Raw genomic sequence first — 18,251 nt, forward strand, 5'->3', positions numbered from 1 at the left:
ACTCATTTCACCCAACAGCGGGCAGGTGGAGATATCTGGCAGTCAACATCAAAGCTACGAATACAAGCTTAAAATCGGTTAAGAACAGGCCAAGAGGCCTAATATAAGAAGAAGAAAGAAGAAGAAGAAGAAGAAGATATTGTAACTTTCTTATTTTTATTGTGTTTATTATTGTTCTTTGCTCATTTCTCGCAATACTTTCGTGTTCGTTTTCTTTTGTGTCTTCTATTATAAGCATCTCTCTCTAACACCACATTTCAAATGACTGTAGCTTATTTATGTGTTCTTGCTTCAATGTCCAGCTTTTAGGTCCATATTGCAGTATCGAGGGCACATAGCATCTCAAAGCTCTTACTCTCAGTTCTAATCTAAGATCTCTGTTGCAGAGAATTGTTTTCATTTTTACAAACGCATTTCTTGCTATTTTTATCTTGGCCCTTATTTCAGTTGTGTGATATTATTGTCTGAAATGCAGATTCCTAGGTATTTGAATTTATCAACCCTTTCTATCGGTACATTTCCCAAATGCATTCTTGTTTGTACATTTGTTTTCTTAGTTAATATCATGTATTTGGTCTTTTTTAGTCTATATTCTTCACAAAAATTGTTTGTTTTGTTTAGTAGTAATTGGAGTTGTTCAGCAGAGCTTGCCATAATCACGGTGTCATCTGCATATCTTATGTTGTTAATAGATCTGCCGTTGATTATTATTATATTCCTTTACTTTGAGACATAGGTGTAACCAGGATGATCCTAATCGGGGGGGATTACAATTACTTGTTGGTCTTTGGGAGGTATTGAATAGTAATGGTGTTAAGCGTATAGAGCTCAAAGTACATCCAAAAGGGGGGTTATAACCCCCAAAACCACCCCCTGCTTACACCTATGCTTTGAGATAGTAACGCTTCCTCAAAAATGGTTTCACTATAAATATACATTAAATGTAATAATGGAGACATAATACATCTAGTCTAGGGCGCATCTGTTTTGAGATGGACGTTGAGAGGTGACTCAAATTTTTTTGCAGAAATTGCTTGAAAATAAATGAAATAATAATATTTGAGTTATCCTCCCTCTCAAAAAGGTCCGGAACATTGTTTAAATAATCAAAATGTCAAAAAATTAAGGAAAAATTCGACTTTTTTCTTCGTTTTTTGATTATAACTTTAAAAGTATTCATTTTCGGGAAAAGTTGCACTGACATAAAAGTTGCGTAATTAAATTTTATACAACATAAAATTGGTTAATAATTTAAAAAATAGTCACCCTAGTTGCAAAATAGCAATAATTGCGAGAAAAACATACAAAAAGAAGTATTCGCATTTTACGTTTTTCAACCATTTATGCTAAACTTAGGACCTTCATCTTTCACCCAGAAAAACTTTGTGATACAGTAAAACAATACTGTAAATTTCATTAAGATCGGTTTAATAGATTTTGCAAAATAAATTTTGCAATCCAGCTTTCGCAAAAAAAATTCATTTTTTCAAAATGTTGCAGGACTGAAAAAAAAAGCAGATAGCAGGTTGAATTTTTTTTGCTTATACAAGTGTACTGTACCTTTCATTTGCAATTTGCAAAATTAAAATCGATTAATTACCACGGCGTCAGGAAATTAAAAAAAAAAACAATAGTTTTTGGTGTTACGCGCAGGACAGCGGTGTTCGATTTTCACAAGTGGATTTCCACCGAAATTTCTTCCAATGTTTATCTAATATATTATTTTCTTACTCTATATTTTGTTGTATTTTATTATTTTAATTCCACAAAAATCAAACTAATTTTATTATTGTTTGTGAAATATTGTTTAAACAATTGCATATGCTTAAAAATAATAAACTTTTATTTTTTAAGTTAAAATATATGAACAAAGAAAGTTTTTGCTAATAAAAGTGTTATTTCAAAGGATAGAGTATGTGTTTTTATTTTGCAATAAACAAATTTATTTATTTATATCGAAATTTAATAAAAATTAAAATGTATCAATCATTATCAAAGGTCATTGGAATGCCCAATCAGAGCAAACTATCCGCTGTCCTGCGCGTAGCACCAATAATTAATGTTTATTTAAAAAAAATTCCTGACGCCGTGGTGTTAACCAATTTTAATTTTGCAAAATTGCAAATCAAAGGTATAGTAGACTTCTATCCGCAAAAAAATTTCAATCTGCTATCTGCTTTATTTTCAGTCCTGTAACATTTTGAAAAAATGAATTTTTTTTACGAAAGCTGGATTGCAAAATTTATTTTGCAAAATCTATTGAAACGATCTTAATGAAATTTACAGTATTATTTTACTGTATCATAAAGTTCTTCTGGGTGGAATATGAGGGTCGTACGTGTAGCATAAATGGTTGAAAAACGTAAAATGCAAATACTTGTTTTTGTATGTTTTTTTTCGTAATTATTGCTATTTTGCTACAAGGGTGACTACTTTTTAAATTTTTAACCAATTCTATATTGTAGGAAATTTAATTACGCAACTTTTATGTTTGTACAACTTTTCTCGAAAATGAATACTTTTAAAGTTATAATCAAAAAACGAAGAAAAAAATCGAATATTTCCTTAATTTTTTGACATTTTGATTATTTAAACAATGTTCCGGACCTTTTTGAGAGGGAGGATAACTCAAATATTATTTAATTTATTTTCAAGCAATTTCTGCAAAAAAATTTGAGTCACCTCTCAACGTCCAAATGTACTAATATTTTTACAGATGCGCCCTGGTCTAATCCCCACCTAATGCCTCTCCTGATTTCAATTTCTGGACTGGGTTCGTTATCTATTACAACTTGTGTACTTTGATTCTTGTAAAGGTTTGTTATTATTCGTAAGTCCCTGTTGTCTATGCTTTTTGTCTTTAGAACTTGGACTAATTTTTCATGTCTCACTTTGTCAAATGCGTTTTCAAAATCAACGTAACAAATATGCAGTATGGCTATTTTAACAGGATCCCATAATTTATTATAATAGTTTCTCAAAGAGAATTCTTACCCTAATTCTCTAATTAAGATATTCCTATTTATTAAGAGCTATGATAATATTCCTGTGAATTTTTATCCTAATACAAATAGTGGGTTTTTGCTCATTGTTAGATGTAATACAAACTACAATGAACAATTAATTGGAAACAAGGATCATCTAGTTTCAATATGACTTTAAATTAATGACTTACGTAATACCTTTACTTTGTCTCTTTATACCTGGCCCCCGGGAGGAAGTGTAGTGGTCGTTGTGACGTCGTGTAGACCGTTATTGACCGTAACTAAGATATTTGTCTCTGGTCATTTCTTTTAATATGTACACATATATTTTGCACATTCCTGTAATTTGATCGATCCATCTGGTTGGGGATCTTTCTTGTGATCTTCGGCCTTCTCCCTTTCCTTGCATAATAAGTCTTTCTCTGTTTTTTGTGTCTGCTCTCATAACATGACCAAAAAATTTTAATTGTTGAATACGACCTTGGCTAAAGAGACATTTTCTGACCTTTAGCTCATTTAACATTGAATTATTTGTCCTGTGGTAGGTCCAAGGAATACGTAATATTCTTCTCCAACAGATAATTTCAGTGGCATATCTATTTCTTTTTTTTTGCTTGTTGTCTTAGGGTCCAGGAATCACATCCGTATGTCAGTATTGGGAATATGTATTAGGCAGTTGATCAACCTCATTTTTAGAGATCGTAAAATGTAAGAGTCCTTCCATATTTTTACTCCAGGGAAATAAGGCAAAAATATACCATGTTCGGGACACTTGAGCAGCCAGGTTGCAAATGGGTTTTTTTGAGTACTATAAACCTAATACATTATACATACAAAAATGCCCGTCACAGTTCGGACTAGAATTTTAGTTATTAACAAATAAGTGTCAAAAATGGCAGTTTTTTTCGTTTAAATCGCTACGGGTAATAATAGGATAATTAAATATCTTATTTATACTTTTATTATTTTAGTAGATGAGCCAATGTTTAAAATGGCAGTTTTTTAATTTCGGTTCGATCATTTGTTGCTTCAGAAATTGTAAAATAAGACTAAAATTTCGAAAATAAAAAAATTGCTATAACTTCTGTGAAAATGACCTTAAGACTTTCATATTGCACAAAAAGTTGAAACAAACAGTCCATATAATGCACAAAAAATTTTAAGACGATTCGTCAATTAGTTTAAATTTTATTCAATTTGTTTTTCCCAATGAGCTTTTTTTCGCAATATTGTTGTTCAGAAAATAGTAATATAATAGCAATTCTGTGAAAACCACATGAAAGAAGAAAAGTCATGTTTTCAAAGTGTTTTAAAACAATCATTAAAAAGTCATTTTTATCATTCCGAAAACATTTTACTAAAGTAGGGTCATTTTTAGTTCATAAACAATTTGAATAACTTTGTTAATATTGACTGTAGATTAAAACTACTTTGGTATTTGAAGAGCTGGTATTTTTATACGAATTTTCGAAAAAAACACTTTTTGTCTAGGTTAATTACAGTCAAAGTTAGCCACTTTTTTTATTTAATTGACACTTACTTTGTTTACAACAATTAAGCAACCCAACTAGCGCCATTTCGAAGTTGAAGGTATATAGTTTATTTGTAAAAGTTTGAGTAAACTTTAAACTTCAACAGAGTTGTTAATAAAGCTTTAAAAATAACGTTCTAACGAAATCGATTTGTGGTCAGTGGAAATGAATATTAAAATCCGGGCACTCAAAAAATGAAACTGATTCTTCAAACATAATATGCTGCGATTAATATCTCCAGAGCTTGTTGATGGATTTTGATCATAATTTTTTTTAAATTGTATGTACTCGTAGTCTTGTAGAGTACGTCAGGTACGTAAATCCCCACCTAACATTTCAAAATGTTAGGGGGAGCTCCCCTTATCACTCAGGGATATGAAAAATAGATTACGACCGATTCTAAGACCTATCGAATATACATATATAACTTTATAAAAATCGGTCAAGCGGTCTAGGAGGAGTATGACAACTAACACTGTGACAGGAGAATTTTATAGATGTAAATATATAGATGGGTATTAACAAATAGGGGTTGGTGATGGAAAAGTGTAAATTAAGGGTTGCATGTATTTTTTAATCCTACATCATATAAAATTAAGATATACAATTTTGTTAACAAAAATTTAAAAAAATGTCAGGGGGGCAACCCCCCTTAAAACTTATGGGTATAAAAAATAGATTAAAACCTATTCTCAGTCCCATAGGATATACTTGTAAAATTTCATAAAAATCGGCCAGGCCGTTTCGGAGTAGTATGGTAGCTAACACTATTACAGGAGAATTTTATGTATATTGAAGTAACTGTGAAATAAATAATAAAAGTGGCTAACTTTGCCCGTAATTAACATAGGCGAAAAGTTTTTTTTTGAAAATTTGTGTAAAAATACCAGCTTTTGAAATTCCAAGGTAAATTTAGTCTACAGTCAATATTAACAAAGCTATTCAAATTGTTTTCAAGCCAAAAATGACTCTACTTTAGTAAAATGTTTTCGTATTGACAAAAATTACTTTTTAATGATTTTCTTCAATAATTTGAAAACAAGACTATTGTTCTTTCATGTGGTTTTCACATAATTTCTATATAAGTATTATTTTCTGAACAATAACATTACAAAGAAAAACTCTTTGGGATAAACAAATTGAATAAAATTTAAACTAATTGACGAATCGTCTTAAAATTTTTTGTGCAGTATACAGACTCTTTGACTCAACTTTTTGTGAAATATAAAACTCGTAAGGTCACTTTCGCGAAAGTTATAGCAAATTTTTTATTTTAGAGATTTTAATTTTATTTTGCAATTTTCGAAGCAACAAATGATTGGACCAAAATTAAAAAACTGCCGTTTCAAACATTGGCTCATCTACTAAAAGAAGAATACTATAAATAAGATATTTAATTATCCTATTTTTATCTGTAGCGATTTAAACGAAAAAACTGCCATTTTTGACCCTTATTTGTTAATAACTAAAATTCTCGTCCGAACTGTGACGGGCATTTTTGTATGTATAATGTATTAGGTATATAGTACCCAAATAACCTATTTGCAACCTGGCTGCTCAAGTGTCCCGACAAAAACCTTATTTCCCTGGAGTATTTGGCATCTTTCCTACGACAACTTTAGCTCGTCCTTTCACTATACTTTTACCTAAATACGTTTTAGCTAATTGAAAAATAATCGTTTACACTTAAACAGCGAAGAAGAAATTTCTCAAAGCCGACCTTTCTACAACCCAGATACGACTTCGATTAAGGCTCCTCCTGGCCAAGGTTGCCCAAGATGTGGAGGAATGGTTTTCGCCGCCGAGCAACAGCTGGCTAAAGGAACGGTATGTATTTTTCTCGAGTATAATAATTCATTTTCTCGAGTATAATAATAAGAACTAACATCTTAAATCAATGATATAAACACATGATATATTTTAGTGGTAATTTTTGTTTTTGTTAAATATTTTAATGCGAAAAATATCTCGATGACTTACTGAAAGTATTGATTAATTATCTAAAAAACACAGTAATTAAACTAGTTTTTCTGTATTTATTAAAAAAAACATTATAACAAGAATGGAAGGATTGTTTTTGTACCTTTTTACTCCTGAAAAAAAGTGTGATAAAAATTAAACAAATTAAAGAATCTTAATAAAAATTTATAATCGAGTTAAACAAAGAGAAAGAAAAATGAAAATAAAAAGGTTTTTAAAAAATGTTTAAACAAAAAAAACTGACAGGTACTATAATTAGTACAGTGTAGCAATGGTAGTCAGTGGCAACATTTTCATTACAAATTGATTCCACTTTGCTTATGTCGTCATCTACCTCATCAAACCATTTGAAAAGAGTTTCCTCAGGGTCTTTATTCCCTTATTTGATGTTTTTTGACGAACTGGGACACATTATGTGTAATGACGAACTGGGCACAAACACTAACACCCCGTCTATTAGACAGAAATCACACTTTGAGCCTAAATATCTTTCGAATAACAACCTGCCTCAAATTGCCGAATTCCATACTACTAAAGAACAACCCAACTTGAAAAGTCATAAACGGGTGACCTTTAAAATTTTCTAGGAAGGGAAATATCCCACTTTCGACAAGCGATGCCGTTTGAGAGACGGGGTGTTAGTACTTAAGGGCTAAAGAAATTAAAAGCACTTTGTGAATATTGAGATATATATGGACCGTTCATTCTTGTTAGAGTATAGGTCACTCAAATACTATGAGCTCTTTTAATCCATTTCACGCGGTGGATTAGTCCGCAGTTTCCTTTAGGTCATCGTTCATAGGTTGTGATGTTTTTTTGCCTTCTCTACTATCTTCTTCCACTCACTCCGGTCCTGAATCTTTTCTCTCCAGTTTGCAATTTCCATCTTTGATATATCGTCTAGCAGTTGATCTTCCCATCTTATTTTTGGTCTTCCTCTTGGTCTATTTGTTACTGGTCTCCAGTTCACTATCTTCCTGATCAGTTCTTCTACCCCTCTTCTTTGTGTGTGTCCAAACTATCTGAGTCTTTGTGCTTTAATGAATTTTACTATATCTTCTCCTTCAGTTATATTTATTATTTCATGGTTCATGAGCCTTCTATATTCCCCTGTTTCTGTCATCACTGGGCCATGTATTCTTCTCAAAATTTTTCTCTCAATTATTCTTAACTTTTCTTCGTCTTTTTTCGTAAGGCACATTACTTCTGCTCCATAGGCTATCACTGGTAGATATTCACTGGTATGATAGAATATTGAGATATTCGTTTTATTTTAAACTAAACTTCTTTACTACTACATACTACTATTCCTAATATTACTACTTGTTCTAGGTAGGCTTTTATGTTTATAAGGAACGTCAGCGACTATTTACCATATTTATATATATACTTATCTTCTTTTGCCCTTTAATTCGTCCAATTTTGAACATAGGCTTCCTCCAGTTTTCTCCATTTGCTTCTGTTTAGTGCATTCTGTTTCCAGTGCGTTCCTCCTATCTTTTTAATGTCGTCTCCCCGTCTCATCTGGGGTCGTCCTTTTCCTCTCTTTCCTGTCCATAGTCTCCATTGTTGTATCGTGGTATCGTGGTATATATACTTACGTAACCTTAGATTGATCTCGGCCGATTGTACGGCCGAATTTACCCAAAAGTAAATATTTATTAACTTTTTAAAGTCCTCTTTTTTTTACTATTCTATTCCTCTTTGCCGAAGTGAACTGGAGAAGAGTGTCACGCGACATTCCATGGGATTTCGTCTTTAGGTGCAATTTTATTATGTTTATTGTTTATATAATATCTTTTCAGATGTGGCACAAGAAATGTTTCAACTGCGCCGAATGTCACCGACCACTCGATTCGGTGCTCGCCTGTGACGGTCCCGACAAGGAAATCCATTGCCGCGCCTGTTACGGAAAACTGTTCGGACCCAAAGGATTTGGTTTTGGCCATGCTCCAACTTTGGTATGCGCCGATGGAACTGCTCCCGCAGTTCACGATCCAAGGCCCAACAGTGGACCTAAAGCTGCACCTGGGAAAGGTAAGATTTGATGAATTATTAAACAATCGGTACTACTATGGTATGCGGTCTACCTCTGCTATATTAAAGTATGTCTACCAATCGGTATCTGAAAATTCCTGAAGGATTTGCACAAAATAACGAAATGAAAGAAAACACTTGTACAAAAAAATATTTGTTCTTTTTTGGTGCGGTGCACTTATAATAGTGCGTTGGTGAATTATAATAAGATCAGACGTCTCTCTTTTGCGGCATGCAAAAGTTCGCCATTGTTTGTTATGCCTGTCCAGTTCTTTATATTTTGTAGCCACGACATTTGTTTGCGACCTACTCCCCTCTTGCCCTTAATAAAAAAATATTTATTTAGGAGTAATATCAAGTTATATGAAAATAAATGTAAAATGAAAGGGGAATAAAAATTATTAACAATATAAATGGGTCATTCCATTTCAAATCATTCAATTTTGGAGCAAAAAAAATGTTGGACCTCCGATTTGTCTGAAAATTGGTATATAGCTTCTGCGGGACGTAAAAATAAGATATTTAAGGTCAAAAAATCTTCTTCTTCTTTTTTTCTCAAAATGTTATTTTATGTGATTTTACAGTGATTTGGTGTTTATTTATACAAGTTTGCATTGTCTATCGTAAAGTATCAATGAAAAACATAATATTTTAATAGAAGGGACTCAAAAATGTCATTATATGGCATTATAACAAGTTACTTTGATTCAAAACAAGCTTTTGATCAAATTTTATAGTGTAGAAAACGTTAAAATACCGTTTTTTAGATTTTTCTCCATTCCCAAAATACATCATAATCGATGTGGCTGAAAATTTGCCCACAGATAGCCAAAAGATAGGACTTTAAGTGGTGAGAAGGATTTGAATTATATTACAATACTAAAAAAGTTACATGCAATATTATAGTCAAAAATATAGGCGTCTACTGTAAGTAAAGTTAACTCGAAAATATCGACCTCACGACAAAAATTGTAACAGAAGAAACACGACAAAACAGAAGAGATTGTAATAATTGTAAATACGACTTATTTGGAATAATTTCAGTTCCTACCATTTTTGTCGAAAAGTTAAAAATGGCGGAGATATTGAGCAAAACAGGTTCTCCTTTAAAATGACGATGGCGGCTAACGTAACGGAGGAATTCATTCGTGATTTTAAATTTAAGCTACTATTGACTCCCCTAAAGATCAGAAAAATAAAATTTTGGGCAGCTCGGCATTCAAGGTCAAATGCTATCCCGACTGGACTAATATATACTTTTGAGTCTGATATTACTACATGTAACTTTTTTGGTATTGTAACATAATTAAAATCCTTCTAACTACTTAAAGTCCTATCTTTTGGCTATCTGTGGGCAAATTTTCAGCCAAATCGATGATGATGTAATTTGGGAATGGAGGAAGATGTAAAAAACGGTATTTTAACGTTTTTTACACTATAAAATTTAATCAAAAACTTGTTTTGTCCTTTCTATTAAAATATTATATTTTTCATTGATACTTGACGACAGAAAATGCAAATTTGTTTAAATAAATACCAAATCACTGTAAAATCTCATAAAATAACATTTTGAGAAAAAAAGAAAAAGAAGATTTTTTGACCTTAAATATCTTATTTTTACGTCCCGCAAAAGCTGAGATCCAAAATTTTTTGCCTGAGTGATTTGACATGGAATGTACCAAATACATCCCACTATTTACACAAAAAATGTTAATTACTATTAAATAAGAAAATCATGCACCGTAATTTAGAAGAGAAAAACAGTCAATGATTTTAACGGAAAAAGTCATGCAGCCTCCCTAGCCAATAGTTAAAAAAATACCCTATCTACATATATACTTGTTTGACGTCCCTTGAAAATACGAAAAAAGCTCCTTTTCCTCGCATGGTCAAGACATAACTTATTTTTGTAAATTTATACCATCATTTAAATCTGTGCCCTGCATTTTTTATTTGAATACAGAGTTGCTAGTTTTATTTTGCTATTTGCGAAAATCCTCCTGGGAAATATATATGGTGTTATTTTTATAATAGTGAAGAACAGAATAGTATACTGCAACTGATAATACAGGGTAAAATACGAAGCAAACGCGCATCCGGATGAAGAAGACACCCATGGCTTCAAAACTTACGCAAATGGTTTGAAATAACATCGATCGAGTTATTCAGAAACGCCGCAAACAAAGTTAAAATTGCTATGATGATAGCCAACGTCCTCAGCGGACAAGACACATGAAGAAGAAGAAGTAAGAGTATCAAGTTTATTGTAGGTATATTCCTAAAAATGTTTATTACAGCTATAAACATTTTGCCTACAAACCGTTTGTTGTCTTTCATTTTTCGTTTGTTTCCCTTGGTAGACCGCAAGCTATAGGAGAAACGCGACGGTAGACCGCATACTATAGTACCACTGAATAATATTTGACACAATAGAAACAGAAGTTCAATAATTCATAGTTTGATGGGAGAAAATAAACATAAAAAGGTCTTTTTATTGAGAGGTTTCCCGATTGTAATATATCGAGGACTTATTTGAGGAACCTTCTTCGGAAATTTGAGGAAACAGTTAGTATTCAAGATCTGGTCAACCAACAATATGATGGCAAAAAAATTTTACACATACAATAAATTGACAATAATTGCAGAAATGGTAGTCAACTCTACTTCTTCAGCCCAAACTACGTCTATCTGAGGAATCAGTCAAAGGACAGTACATCAAGTGTTAGCTAAAAACTAATTTCATCCATACAAATTAAAAATTGTGCACCAAATTTCAGATGATGACTTCGTTCGAAATGGTTCTATTACGTCATGTACGACTATTACGTCACCTGTTATGGCTAGTAGGGAAGCATACGTCCGTTTATTTCCTCCCTCCAAATTTCCCTATCATAAGTATAACCGTTCAAAAGATACAACTGGGGAAGGGGCTATTAAATAGTACTGTGTATATCTTACAGCAACCTCACCTAACAAACCTAACCATCAGCTAAGGCTAGATACCTAAACTTAACCGAAAATTCACAATCTTGACGTTTTTAATGATAATTTTGTCCCTTCTAGGTTGCAGACGTTGTGGATATGCTGTTTATGCTGCTGAACAAATGATTAGTAAGCACGGACAGTGGCACAAGAGGTGTTTCAGCTGTGCTGACTGCAACCGTTCTTTAGATTCTACCATCCTTAATGATGGACCCAATGGAGAAATTTATTGTAGAGGTAAGATACTTGTTATAAACTAAATTGGATGATTTATTTGTTTCTTTATAAGAATTTTCGTGGCATATAATAACGTGTGATCCAAAATTATTGTCACCATAGGTGGCTCTGAACGACAGAGATAGCTATACAGTGCATGTCTATTATTATTTCAGATATACTTTCCAGTTTACGTCAACCAATACTTCTTGTCAGTGTACGTCAACTTAACAAGAAAAGTTAGGTTATGTAGAGATGTTGGTGGTGGAAATACACAGCATCTTCTTTGATTTTATTTATTATTGTTAAGTACTTATAATTTTGTTAATTCTTTTTATTTTTATAAAGGTTTGGACTGATTTTTTATATTTTACAATGTTAATCAAAATTAATTGATAAACCAATGATATAAACTCAGATTAAAACAAGACATACGTAATTTTTTGCAGCGATAGCTTTGATCCCAATAATTGTGGATCGCTCGTTGTATATTATTCCATAAGGGTTTTTTCTGTTAAAATAAGGAAACAATTATTAATAGGAGTGTACAAATAGTAGCGTATGCAGACCTGGTCCAATCGTTCACGGAATTGGAAGCAGTACCAAAAGAAATGGGGCTACAAGTTAATACTAGTAAAACTAAGTACATATACACTCACCGGCACGAAAAGCGGGCACCCCACAAAATGGGTACTTTTTGATGTCTCGAATTTCCTAAACCTGTTGTCCGATTTAAGTGATTTTTTAAATATGTTATAGCCTTATTCTTTAACAATATCGCTGTAATAATATCGTTGCTAGACAGGTAAATCTTCATTGTATACCGGGTGTACGAATCAAACTGTGTTTTTTTCTCAAAGTTCTCCATATCTTGTGGAATATTTTAGCATTTATAAAATACTGAAATTAAAACCCAACGATAGCCTCAGATTTTTTTTACATTTTTTTTTATTCATTCGCTTATGTTGGATAATAAAAAAGTTAGGTACTTTAACAACTAGCCATGTTCTTCATCAATACAGGGTGTTTCTAAATAATTACAAAAAAATTTAAGAAGTAATTTTGCATGAAAAAATATGGCTGTTTGCTTTATAAACATATGTCTGCAACTGCTTCGTTTCCGCGATACGGGATGTTGATTTTGTTCTTACAAACTCTTTCCCCTGTTTTTGGTCAATACAGGGTGTTTTTAAATAAGTACGGCAAACTTTAACGGGTAAGTCTGCATGATAAAATAATGACAGTTCGCTTTATAAACGTGTGGCCGCAAATGCTTCGTTTTCGAGATAGGGGGTGTTGAAATTGTTGTTACAAACTGGCGATTTATTTATTGCTCTAAAACGGTTTATGATATGCAAATGAAATTTAATGGATTTTAAGAGGAAGTTATTGCGCATTTTCTAGCATAAAACTAAGAATTTTATATTCACCATTGGCGTGCATACGGGATATATCTAAAATATTTATACCCGTATGCACGCCAATGGTGAATATAAAATTCTTAATTGTATGCCAAAAAATGCGCAATAACGACCTCTTAAAACCTACCAAATTTTATTTGCATATCACAAACCGTTTTAGAGCAATAAATAAATCGTCAGTTTGTAAGAACAATTTCAACACCCCCTATCTCGGAAACGAAGCATTTGCGAGCATACGTTTATAAAGCAAACTGTCATTATTTTATCATGCAGAATTACCCTTTAAAGTTTGCCGTACTTATTTAAAAACACCCTGTATTGGCGAAAAACAGGAGTAGTTGTTAAAGTGCCTAACTTTTTTATTATCCAACATAAGCGAATGAATCAAAAAACAAAATGTTAAGAAAATCTGAGGCTATAGTTGGGTTTTAATTTCAGTATTTTATAAAAGCTAGAACATTCCACAAGGTGTTCCAAATTTTGAGAGAAAAACACAGTTTGATTCGTACACCCTGTACACAATGACAATGTACCTGTCTAGCAACAGTATTATTACAGCGATATTGTTAAAGGATAAGTCTATAACATATTAAAGCAATTACCTAAATCGGATAACAGGTTTAGGAAATACAAGTTATTAAAAATGGCCCATTTTTTAGGATGCTCGTTTTTTGTGCCGGTGAGTGTAGCAATTATGGAAGATAACAATGATAAGTAAAATAATAATCAATAAATAAAAACTAAAAGAAATAGGGCATGAGAGGTTACTTTTTGTCTATGCAACGATCTAAATATAGAAAAATTTAAACACTTATGAGGAAAAGAGGAAAGAAAGAGATACAAAAGAAAAACTGCATGAGATTTAAAGAATTCAGAGATAAATAATTAAACATTTGTCGCGCATACTAATGAAACGGGCAAGGATAAAGCGTCGGTTAAGACGAAATATCAAAATATTGGAAATACAAAAGCTGGAAAGGAACATAAATTAGGATTATAAACATTGAAGAAACGTTTAAGAAACTTCTCCCAAAATAGTTTAGATAGGAAATTAAAACGTATGAAGTAGAATGGAGGTGGAATTTGTCATTCACTGCCATATTAACCTTATCAATACGTTTGAAATAAAGATATTGAGAAGGAAATTAGGACCCATGACAATGGTATACGGAGAATAAGGTTTAACCACAAGTTGTATCAATATTACAAATAACCATCTATACCAAATTATGCAAAATACAAAGATTCCGCTGGGCAGGTCACCTTATTAGAATGGATAATAACACATCTAGTAGAACGCTTAGTAGAACTATGATGGGATGTCGTCCAGTAAGAAGACCAAGAAAGGGGTGGATAGAACGAAATGAGAACCGTCTCGACTTCACAAGCTTATGAGCCATTGTGTAACTTCCTAGAAATCGCAGAAATTAGTACTTTAAATTAATTTTATTCGTTAGTTCTGAAATAAAATATGTGTTCATTTTGTTACAGGTTGCTATGGTAGGAACTTTGGTCCTAGGGGTGTAGGTTTTGGTATGGGCGCTGGAACCCTCACTATGGCTTGATCTGCGCACTTTATCAGCAAACTTTCTTAATCAATGCCACCTAAGGGATCAGTGACAATCTAGCAGCAATTCGTCCTCCACAGAAATCGTATATTTTGGGTCGTGTTTGTAAACAGGGACAGAAACAGAAAATAATATAAAAAAAATTAAAAAAAATCGTCAACATCGTGTCCCAAGAGTGAATTCCTTTTTGTGCTAAAAGACAGAAGTCTTGAAACATTCCAACGTATATGATTTCTGTTATTTTAAAATATTGGTTAAGACTGTATTCAAAGTCGAGTTGATTTGCAATTATATTTATGCTTTGGAGCGCATATTTTTGACATATTTTTTGAAGAAAATAATTTTTATTCCATTTTTTGAAGAAAGGATGTACGACGTAGATGGATCTGTTCCAAATGCCAGCGAAAGTCCGATTTTTATATTCGTTTCGACCATTTTTATATACGCACTAAGTAACATTTTGTAAATAAATCAATAAATACCTACTAAAAATAAGACTTTGGATTGGAGCAAGATGGTCGGCGAATATACAAATCGGTTGAATTTTTGGACGAACGACCAGGGAACGAATCCTGGGATTTTTTTTATATATCTACATCGGCCACGTTGTTGGTCTATCGATAGCTTCGCGCTTTTGCCATATTAATGTTAGTTAAGTTTTCCGCTGATATATTGACTATACCAAAATTTTTGTCTAGTTGTAATTAATAAAGTTTTAATAAAAAGGCATTTGATTTACTAATTACTTACTTTTGTTTCCCATTTTTGAACCTATTTTAAAATAGTTATTTTCCTAATAAGTGCCGAAAGTCACACTTTTCCGCACGCGACTGCAGTTTGCCGAACGACGCGAAGCGGGAGTTCGGCAAGCAGTCGAGTGCGGAAAAGAGGCTTTCTGCAAGCGTTAGGAACAATATTTTTTCTACGAGTCTTTAAAAAATGAACAAATCTTAATCAATTAATTTAATTAATATGAAAATTTTTTGCTCAATTAGAAATCCAATGAAATCAATTAATTTGTGGTCATCTGATTGAATACAACCAATAAAACCAACATTATACTGAAAACAGATCCCATGGGCTGTTTTCACTCAATCATGTAGCTATGGATACCTACATTTCGTTTCATTTCGATTTTGACATTTCAAATATTCAATATTTCAAAATGTCACGATTTGGTTGTAATACTGATGAGAATATTAATGAAATTATCGAATCAAATATACCAAAGAATACTGTTTACAGTAAAAATTTGTATGGAAAGCGTTTATGGACTTTTGCAATGATAGAAAATATGAATTAGATGGAAATCGGACGGTGGAAGAATCATAACATAAAATAATGTTATGAGATGGGCATAAAAATCCCAACTTAATAAAACCGTACTTGAACATTGACGAAGAACATCATAATAAAATTATTAACAGCATGCGTAGTGGAAATACATCTTCATCAGTTATAGAAACTAACATGTCTGGATCTTCATTAAATTTTTCTAATTGTTCATTTGTTAATTGCACATTTAAATACATTGTTTCTGCTCTGTATTTTTTTTCATAACCAGCAAAAAATTTTCTATCCGAATAACCCTCGAACATTGATAAATGCTCAAAAATTTTTTAACAACTTTCTCAAGCTTGTTGCTTACAGGCAACAGACCTCCGCCTACGGCGTCGGTCTGTTTCCAAGCAACAAGCTTTCGAAATCTGTTATAAAATTTTTTCGAACAATTATTATCAATGTCCTTGGGTTATTACTACTGAAAATACATACACAAATTAATTCTTTGACATACTTTTAGCATAATTGGTTAGCATGACGACGATCTTGGTTTCCATTACGACGCACGATTCAAAACCACTGTTATTGTCTACTGATTTGACTTTCGAATATTATGTCAAAATTATTTTATTTCATCGAATTCTCGCGTTAATTTCATTACAATATGAACACAATAAGATATATTTGAAATAAATTAGTAAATAATATCTAAATATTAGTTTATTGCATGTATTATAATTACTTTAAGACCAGATTAACATATCTAAATTAACACGCGTGCGGAAAAGTAAAACGCGTGCGGAAAAGTTAAACTTTCTAAACTAAAACGCGTGCGCGAAAGTAGACATTTTTGCACGCTCGTAGAAAAAAGTAATAACAATGTTTGATAAAAGATAACTTTTAATCAGTGTAGTTTGGTAAATAAGTTACGTTCCTGCAGTCATCACATAGAAGGAAAAAAAACTTTCAATCAGATGTAATGATTTTGTTATTTAAAAGCTTAAGCGCAAAATTTCGGACCAATGCTCATTAAATGCATTCATTTTTTTTTCGAATCCTGAGAAAACTAATAAATATTTTTGAAAAATTTTAACGCAGAATGAAAGCAAAAAGTTTCTTTTGAATGATAAATTTTGTCTTCTTTTTCACCTTTATCTGAACGCAGCCTGTTCGTCGTTCATTTCTTTCTCTCTCATTGATCATAGACGCTTTCCTATTATTCTTGTTTATTCCTTGATCCCCACCGACTACAAGCATATTGCTCTATAATTCTCACATTCATTGTGCTGTTCTTCTTTGTGTATTGGTAGAACTATGTTTTTATTCCAGTCTTCTGGGATTTCCTCCAAACTTCCTGCTTCCTTGCATATCTGGAATAGCCAGTCCTCTCATTTTCTCCCATCCAGTTATCATTTCTGGATCTATTTGGTTCTCTTTTGCCGCTTTTCCAATTTTAATATTCTGTATAACCTCTTCCCATTCTTCCTTTCTTATACTCTCTGGTTACTCTTCCACTTCTACTTCTTGTGTATTTCCTCCTGCTTCATTTCTTTCTACTTCTTCTTGTTTGAATTTATCTTGGTAATATTCTGTCTGTTTTCAATTTGTTATTCTTATCTTTAGTTTCATACTGTTCGCTATCGTTTTTCCCTCTTAATCTCGTTGTGGTAGGGGAGCCCAAGCGGTGATTTTTGCAGTAACTCGAGCGCGTCAGATTATCATATGGGGAGAAACCTGGTACCCTGTAGATGTACCTCTACCATATATTGGCTCTAAACATAGGGGCGTTCCTTAAGGGGGGCCGAAAAAAATCTATCCTTAGAAAAACTCGAAATCGTCAGATTAAGATAAGGTAAGTTAAGTACATGGAAAACAGTGTATATTTCAAAAATCTGACGATTTGGGCGGGGCGTAAGGAAATGGGTGAGTCACAAAGTTTCACAAGAAAAAAGCGAATATTTCGCGAAATGAACAGCGAATATTTCGCGAAATGAACGATAAATCTAAAAACTAAAAAATACGTGCTCAATATTTGTCAAAAATATATCGAAGGATACCAAACACGACTCCCAACGAAGAGAGGTGGGGGGTAAATTTAAAATTGTAAATACGAATCCCGCGATATCTTGCGAAATGAACATCAAATCGAAAAACTGAAAAATACACTTATTCAATATGTTTGAAAACTCTATCGAATGGCACCAAATACGACCCCCTATGGATGTGGGGTGGGGGGTTACTTTAAAATTT

At 32.5% G+C, this 18,251-nt stretch overlaps 1 protein-coding gene across 5 annotated transcripts in view; it reads left to right on the plus strand.

The window, feature by feature from the left end:
• The window catches only part of LOC114330865 (muscle LIM protein 1), a 61,660-nt gene extending 46,198 nt beyond the window's left edge, over positions 1-15,462 (plus strand). For 4 of the 5 annotated variants that reach the window (XM_050651460.1, XM_050651459.1, XM_050651461.1 and 1 more), the window contains 4 exons: positions 6,211-6,343; positions 8,302-8,533; positions 11,597-11,752; positions 14,644-15,462. In XM_050651460.1, coding sequence (XP_050507417.1) covers positions 6,211-6,343; positions 8,302-8,533; positions 11,597-11,752; positions 14,644-14,717 — 595 coding nt within the window. In that variant the 3' untranslated portion in view covers positions 14,718-15,462. Of the gene's footprint in view, positions 1-6,210; positions 6,349-8,301; positions 8,534-11,596; positions 11,753-14,643 lie in introns of those variants that run through there. The other variant, XR_007698239.1, reaches the window with a different exon arrangement.
• The last annotated feature ends 2,789 nt before the right edge of the window (positions 15,463-18,251 follow it).

The sequence above is a fragment of the Diabrotica virgifera genome, chromosome 5 (genome assembly GCF_917563875.1).
Source record: "Diabrotica virgifera virgifera chromosome 5, PGI_DIABVI_V3a".
Classification (NCBI taxonomy): Eukaryota; Metazoa; Arthropoda; class Insecta; order Coleoptera; family Chrysomelidae; genus Diabrotica; species Diabrotica virgifera.